Raw genomic sequence first — 8,281 nt, 5'->3', positions numbered from 1 at the left:
AGTTTCCCAACAACATTTTTTCATCCAAAACACATGATCCAGGTATGAATTCTTAGTAAATCGACCATGCCGAACACATTTATGGAGCCGGAACAGCATAAAGAGCACCAAATAAGCCTGAAAAATCCATTTAGCATGCGGTTTAGCACGGACCCATTAATATTGAAGGTATATATTCATATTGAACTATTGAGCTGAAAATCATGAGTGCAATGTTTATCTACTCAATCTGGCCTAATAGATGTGTTTAGGATAGTTTGTTTGCTAAGGATCAAACCGTTGATCGTGTTATTTCAATCCAAAGATATAATTTTTTAAGTCATGAAATTGTATTGCATTGTGGACTGTTAATTTTAGAAGCCTTTAAAAAACTTGGTTATGTGTGTCAATCATATGATCTGAAACTTATTTCTCTCTAAAACAAATTTGTAGATCACATTCACAGTATTTAATTTACAAAAGAAATCTAAAACCTATAGTTTTCAGCTCAATAGTTTCATATAATTTTGTGACAAATATAAGATAGTTTTGTACAATGACACCATACAGTGGTGCATACTCTTGTTTGTAGATCCATACGGATGTGTTAAGCATGGTTTATTTACTATGTTAAAATATTTTATCATGTCTAATACATCATAAGATCCTATTTGATACAGTGAAAATCAACTATTCACACTTCATGAAAATAAGGGTAGTCAAGAAATGGTATAAAACATCATATTTTAGTCAATTTTGATGCTTAAATATAGTAAATAAATCATGTCAAACAATTATCCAATGGTTAAATTTTGCATATGGAGCTTGGATCTTTATATATATATATATATATATATATATATATAAAGAGATGTGGAGAGTGGAGGTCTGCTTCACTTTTTCAAAAATCCAAAATGAGGAAACGCGTAATGTAAAAACTTTTGAGATGGACTGTGACATTATCTCTTTTAGCAACAAGACATTTAGTTGGATTTCTGTTTCTCCATGTTAACCCAAAAAATTCCCTTCCAGTACCCCCTTGGGCTATTCAGTTATCAGTCTACGTTTGCTTACGGTGCTACTATGTCCATTCAAAACTTTAAAGGTGTATCCTAAAAATGATGAGCCAATAAAAACTATTCTTCTATAGCATTCACAAAAGTATTTGAACTTCAACCTGAGATCGATGTCGATGCAAGTCAAACTAAAACAAAGTTCGAACCTAGGCCAGTTAAGATGAAGCTCGAGCTCAATATTTTCACATCAAACCAAGCCCAAGCAGCCTAAATATTGGCTCAACTCTGTCTGTTTGCAACCTCGACCATCATTTGCTAGATTGAATTCCAAAGAGCATGTTCAACCCCATCAAGCTCCAACCATACTTCTAGAGAGAACCAACATTCTGTGGTAGGACCCCATACAATGCAACCAGCAACAATCAACAACTTGCCCATACCAAATAGACCACCAACTACGACAAGCCACATGGTGGGGGAAAGGAGGGCAGGGGAGGCGAGGCACATCTATCCATGGAACCATACCATGTGTCCATGTTGGGCCTCCCATACAAACCAAGAAACACCAACAGTGAGGGCAACACCAGTGGCTGTCACCTATTAACGTTCAATTTTAGATTGGCCAGGGGAGGCCCGTAAACCAGATTGGTAGATTCATACTTTTTCCTGTCTCGTTGACGTTAGAAATAGACCAGTGTTGTGTGTATCGGCCTGAATCGGCAGATACTTATTGCCAAAAAATAGATACGATTCTGACCTGAATCACCTATTTTTTAATAAACATAAAAAATAGCTTAAATTTAAATTTTAATATTATTTTAATGTCTTTTACGCATGTCACGTTATGATTGACACGTAATGTTTTTTTAATCATTTTTTTTACAGATTCAGGACGATTCACATGAGAAGAATCGGTATCGTGTCCTGGCCAAACGATACAGGTCCTGATTCCGATATTGACAACATTGAAATAGACACACGGATGGAGGCCATGATGTGATACGGTGAATAGAAAGAGATATTATGTCATTAATCAATTACATAGTAGTTATATATATATATATATAGAGAGAGAGAGAGAGAGAGGTTAGTAATTAGAATTAGAGAGAGAGACAGAGAGCAGGAACATGGAAGAGACGTCCTATCTTCCTCCACATATTTACACGTCCAAATTGAGGCACAGCTCGCTCGGAGACAAGGCCAACCTCACATCTCCATCTTCACTTGATTCGACCTCATTGTAACTGTTGAAACTTGAAAACAAAAGAAATTGTCATATGGTGAGTGATGAAAAGGAAAGCTGAACTACATCAATGTTGAAAGTAACCCTTTCCAGACCATAGTTACCAAAAGTAACAAGTGGGAGTAAGAAAAGAGTACCAAGAGAAAGAAGTTTTCAAGAAATGCCTTTACCCCATGAAGCTTGAAGCATTTATAAGAAGGGTAAGTATGTAAAGCAAGTATAAAGTGACAAAAATTGTAGATAAAATCTGGGGTTACTTAGATGCATCTTTAATTTTTCTTTTTTTTCACTACAATGTACCCATTAAAACATATTTTTTTTACTACAATGTACCCGGGGTCCAAAGAACCAGTGCAAGATGGGAGCCGGGTCAGACTCCACAAGCAGAGTGAGGTGTGGGTGTGGGTGTGGGTGTGTCCTCCACTCTGGCCCCCTCTCTCATACCTGAGAGGTCATTTTCGTAATCCAAAAGTCCCTTTCTGCAGATAGAGTGTTGTAGACTAAGGCTCTCTTTGGGTCCTCCCTGAAAAAAAAAATTATAGTGGTGCCTCACAGGTAACTTCGTGGAAACAGCGGGCAGTTGGTTGACAAGAGAACCCTGGTGGGGCCCACTAATGAAGACGACCCCTCAATCAATGCATAGGACCAAAGAGACCCAGACGCAACTGGAACCGCATTAAACGCTGATAGGATAAAGTGCAGAATCGTCATTTCAGTGAGCCTCGCCGCATTAAAGACAGCGATATCGACGATTCCGGTGGGGGGGGGGGGGGGGGGAAAGGAACGTGTCGTATACGAGTCTGTTGAGGAGTCGTAGACAAGTCGAGTCGTCCTTCCTTCGGACTCAAGCGATGACCCTCCCAGATTGCTAAGAACGCTCTATCATTCTACCACACGAGTGGGCTCGTAAGGTGGTGAGTAGAGAGCCCCGCACTGAAGCTGGAACTATGCCCCTATGGCGATGGGGGCACACCTTCCAAGCAAGGGTTCACAGTGACAGAGGAGAGACTCGTAGCCCGTACGAGACATTCTAAGAAGATATCGCAAATCTTAGGAAAGTAAAACTTTAATAATGAAAGAGAAAGATCGGGTGTGTGAAGAAAAGCTGGGAGAGAGATGTTTTAAAAAGCGAATCTGATTTAAAAGTCAAAGCTCGATCGATCATCGGTCGGGTTTAAGCAAGCGAAGGTTTTTTTTAGTAAACCGTGCACTTTTATTCAATTAAAAATCGAACAAGGTGGGAGTCATCAGTCATCACTCATTAGTGCGTTGATCTTATTAGGCCGAGCCCTTTTCTTCTCCCTCCCAAGTCCCAATCCCCAACTTAGAATTTTAATAATAATAGTTCTCGAGGATCGAAATTTTACCTGAATTCACGGCATCGCAGCCCAAAATTGACGTTCGCATCGTCTCAGGGTAGACGAAAGCCTGAAGATCATCCCTCCTCCCCCACACAGACGGTACGCACGCGCCCAGAGGCGACAGTTGATGGTGCGGCCGTCTCGGCACGACGTTCACCTCCTGCAGCTCCGGCCACAGCGGCCCCGATTCCGTGGCCATCGCGTTGCCGCTGGTGGGCGTTAGACTCCCACTCTGAGTGAAAAAGAGACGAAGATTAAGACGAAGTGATGGATAACTCTGAACCACAAGAGTGGGAATGGCAGAAAAGGAGGAGTTGGTGTTTCTTTCTAGATTAGGAGAGGGGACGTACTTCTCCTGAGAAGAAGCTGTCGAGGCTGAAGTCGATCCTGGGGTTCACAGAGGCCAGGCGCATCGAGAGGAACTGCGCAACGGGGAACGATCAAACGATAAATAAAGCACAATTTCGATAACCAACTGCAATTAACGACAGATCTAATAGCGGTCTACAAACATTTTCAGTGACCAAAGCGCCCACAAGGTTGATCAATCCGCCGCGAGAAAAATAAAAGTTTTTAAAGTTGCAAATTTGAAACTAAAATTCGGGTATAAAATTTGGACTTGAGAATTCAAGGATTAAATATCCCAATATTGCTAAGGATAATTCTTCCAAGATAATCAGGGACTATCTAAGAAACAATTGAAACAGATGGAAAATACTGATCCTTTTTAAGTTTTAACCTCTGTCAGTAGTAGTCTGCATCTTCCAGAACATTTATCTCTCAGACCCTCACAGATCCTTCTAAAAAACATAATTGCATGTGCTTTTTGTTTAATTTAAACTTATAAAGATTATCTTTATTCTTCATTTTAGTAGAAAATATGTATTAATTTAAATCAATCAATGGTACGTATTGCGTCAAAAAATTGATCAACTATAAATCAATAAATTTTGTTAAATTGATTTGATCCAAAGTTTAGCATTAGTAAATAAGCAATGATAAAGGCATCTACAAACTTAGGTTAAGAAAAAAAACTTGCAAAAGTATGTTTTTTAAAGAAATTTAAGATAAATGGTTTGAAAGTTACACATTACTCTACCTGACAGTATGATAGTACAGGTGCTTCTGCCCTTGGAACTACCATCCTTTTCAAACGAGAAAGGGGATATTACTTATTTCTAAAAAATCGAAGATTTTTTATTTTTTTTTTAAGGCAAGCTGGGGTTAGGCGGACCCCTACCAAAAACAGCCGCCCATGCGGCAGAGGGATTCGATCCTGGGCCTTCAGCTTGACACATGACCCCGCTTACCACATGAGATACCACCTCGGTGGGAAAGCGCTAGGTTATTTCTTGAAAGCAAAGATTACCTGAACTAAGACACTATGGAAGCCTCAAAAGTTTGGCTTAGGGGGATGGGGCCAAGTCAGGCAGTCTAGGTTCAAATCTCATAAGTATCATCCTTTGCGCGAGCCTAAGCGTGGCGACTCTCCGAAGGCAAAGGGTAACCGCACACGAAGTTTTACGCAGCCAAGACAGTGACCGCAAAGCCAGTGCGACTAGGTCTCTGTTCCTGGAGGCGGTTTCTCCGTGTAAATATAAAAAAAAAAAAACGCTATGGAACAAAACAAGCAACAAGATAACGTAAAAGAATTTTCACGAACGCAGCGAAAAAAGAAAAAAAGGGCAAACAAAGAGAAAAGAAAAATCAAATGGAGTTAAATGAGGGGACTGGAGTCCGGAGAAAGCGAACCTCCACTTGACGCTGCAACGACTGTACGTGGTTGATGATCTCGTCCAGCACCAAAGCCGTACCCGAAATCTTCCGAAAAAAAGACCAAAACACCCTTCTATCAACAGCCTTTCAAAAAGCCACTAGAACAAAAAAAGAAAAGGAAAAAAAGCAAGAGAACAAGGATAAAAAGTGAAAAAAAAAACCTTGTTGCAGCCGGGGACCAGCTCCTGAAGCAGTTTCATCCGGGCGTTGATCTTCTCTCTCCTCGCCTGCGGGGGGAGAACACAAAGGGTAAAGAAAGGTGAGTGTGAGGAAGCCCCCGTGGGCCGTCCATCATGGGGCGATGTGGGTTCGAGAATGCATGCTTACCCTTTCGGCTAGACTGTGGCTGTCGGTCGCCTGGCCTCTCCTGGCCCGGACGTGAACGTAAGGTAGTTTGTCTGCCTGCTCGCCGGCGTCCGCGGCGCTCTTGCTCTTCTTCCCGCCGGATCGGATCTAACAAAACAACAGAAACCAAACCCGGACACCCCTTCAGTACGAAAGACCCTAAAACAACCAGAACTTTTCGCAAAATGACGTCTTTCTTTTCGAACAAAAGGATGCACACTTGAGCAGTTTAGTCATTTCCTGATGAAACTAGTGATTCGGACAGTAAGGAGGAAGGGCAAGGCCTTGTGGATATTTCAGTAATTTTACCTTCTGCTTGTCATTGGACTCCTTACGCTTCTTGGCCGGCCGGTTCTCCAGTGGCGGCGAGGGGAATGCCGTGTCGGAATCGGCGGCCTCGCTCTTGACTTTGGCCAAATGGTTCGGAAACTCGCCGGAGTCCGAAGGATTAGAGCTGTTTTCCGGCGTTTCCTCCGGCGTCCAGCCCCTTCCTCCGTAGGTCGCAGCGGCGAAGGGCGAGAGCCGCGATGCCCGGTCCACCAGGGCGGCGTTCGCCGGGAAAATCGGCGAGTAGTTGAAGGAGAGTCCCTCGGGCTGCCGATCCATCGGCTGTATCGACGGAGACGGCGGAGAAGACCGGCCTTGATCCGGCCCGTGGAGGAGCTCGAGGGCCTCCGTCGGCTGGAGTCCGAGCAATGCCGTGAAGGAGCTTCCGGTCTCCGGCGGGACTGCGTTGCTCATGAGGCTGTGGATCTCGTCCGCGAGGTGAAACACCTCCGCATGCCCTCCTCCGCTGGAGAACATGCCGTATCCCGCCGACGACCGACTTATAGGATCCATCCAGTGCTTCAGTCTCTGGCGAAACCGTCGAAATCCAATTAGATCTGTCGGAATTTCCCCCAAATTCTCCCGGAATATGCTTAGATTCGATCTACTCGTCGCTCTACCGACGGAATTTCACACGCATATCCCACGGATGTAAGAGAAATCCGCCCAACTATTCGCCAAGCAGGTAGAAAGTACAAATCTCCAGAAACCCTTTCCCAAAAACCCTAGGGGTTTCGCGCTCTTGCTGCGTGTGGGGGGTGGTGAGAAGCGTCGACAGTTCGCGAGTCCACCTTGGAGACAAAGGCGGGGCATCCAAAAGCGATAAGAAATTCTCTATTTTTCTCTCGTTGGCTCCTGATGAGGGAGGGACGCTGCTTATATTCCCGACTTTGGTTAGAGAGAGAGAGAGAGAGGATTTTTCACTTCACCCTCTTTCTAGTTTTCTCTCTCAGTGGACCGGGGGAAAACGGAGCCCCGCCCCGCTTTGCCTTGTTTGGACCGGAGATGAAGGGCATGAAACGAGGATGGAGGCAGAGATGAAGGTTAAAAAAATTCATCCCCATGGAGAGATGGAGGTGAGAATGGACTTTTCCCTTTCCCCACTCCGCCTCCATCCCTGCCCCGCCCCGCATCCTTGTAAGGGATGACAATTGGCCGAGGGAAAACGGGGCCCCGCCCCGCCCCGCTCCTGTTTGGACTGCGGATTGAGGACATGAAATTGAAACGAGGATGAGGCAGGGGTGGAGGTTAATCCATCCCGGTGCGGGATGGAGATTCGGATTTTGAGACGGGGCGGGCGATCCATTGCCATCCCTACTGGTAAGTTTACCCCCTTTTATCTCTCTTTTTACGGTACGGATTTCACCGTCTGAAAGCAACGTTTATAAACGGACCCTACGGCCCGATTTTCACGGCGTAGGACAGTGACGACCATCTTTATCGGCCGTACGTTCAGGCGATCGAGCGGGTGAGTTACGTCCCAAATGCGGACGAGGAATTGAGGGGAGATCGCCCAACGGTGTTCGTTAGGTGACTTCCTCGACTCGCTTTGAACGGTTCGGGTATTCGACCCATTAAAGTTTCACCCGAACCGTTCAGTGAGAAAGTTTGAGTCACTGAAGCTGAGCTCTTAGCTTAAGATGCTAATCATTTCAATGAGAAGAGAAGGTTTGAGCCGCATGATTTTATAGAAAACTATGTCAAATCAATGCAGTGAAATTCAAGAAAAAGATCTATGGGCATCTAAGAACTAAACTATATCTAATGAAAGAAACTTTAAAGCAAAAAAAAAACATAATTCAAAACAAGTTGTTGGTGGATTGCCTTTAGCAATCATGACGAGGGCATACTTATACTTTCTTAGATCTTTTATCATTTTATCAAAACGTTTTAAAGAGTAATTCCCTCCTCCTTAGGCCTCCTTTTTTTTGTTAGGTTTCTATAGACTCTTTTAAAAATAGTAGTTTTAAGTTTTTTTTTTTCCTCACATTTAAGATCATAAATGTGATCTATAGGTTTTTGTTTATTGAGAACCGGTTTTTCTGGTGATCCAAAAAAACAATGGTTATGAAGGCATCAATTTTTCTCGGCTCATAAAAATACATTTTTTTCATCAAAAAACATGATCCAAGAGTCGATTCTTACTAAATTGAGCATGATAAATACATCTAACAGATCAGATCTATCATAAAACACTTAAAACTATGAGGTCTAACAAGACCTAATGAAAAAAG

At 43.2% G+C, this 8,281-nt stretch overlaps 1 protein-coding gene across 2 annotated transcripts; it reads right to left on the bottom strand.

Annotated features, from left to right (window-relative positions):
- Positions 1–2,000: 2,000 nt before the first annotated feature.
- On the bottom strand, positions 2,001–6,957 carry LOC149830345 (transcription factor bHLH48-like). Of its 2 annotated transcripts, none has more exons than XM_090016457.1 (7): positions 6,030–6,957; positions 5,703–5,828; positions 5,537–5,602; positions 5,352–5,420; positions 3,950–4,021; positions 3,606–3,831; positions 2,001–2,239 (listed from the first exon to the last, which is right to left on the bottom strand). In XM_090016457.1, the coding sequence occupies exons 1-7, from the start codon at positions 6,558–6,560 to the stop codon at positions 2,202–2,204; spliced, it is 1,128 nt and encodes a 375-aa protein (XP_089872583.1). In that variant the 5' UTR covers positions 6,561–6,957; the 3' UTR covers positions 2,001–2,201. The 2 variants fall into 2 exon arrangements, with proteins under 2 accessions (XP_089872583.1, XP_089872582.1); XM_090016456.1 differs by having other exon boundaries at positions 2,001–2,248; positions 6,030–6,955.
- Between the last annotated feature and the right edge of the window lie 1,324 nt (positions 6,958–8,281).

The sequence above is a fragment of the Nuphar pumila genome, chromosome 8 (assembly GCF_984573655.1).
Source record: "Nuphar pumila chromosome 8, dmNupPumi1.hap1.1, whole genome shotgun sequence".
NCBI lineage: Eukaryota > Viridiplantae > Streptophyta > Magnoliopsida > Nymphaeales > Nymphaeaceae > Nuphar > Nuphar pumila.
This window is presented reverse-complemented; position numbering and strand designations above follow the sequence as displayed.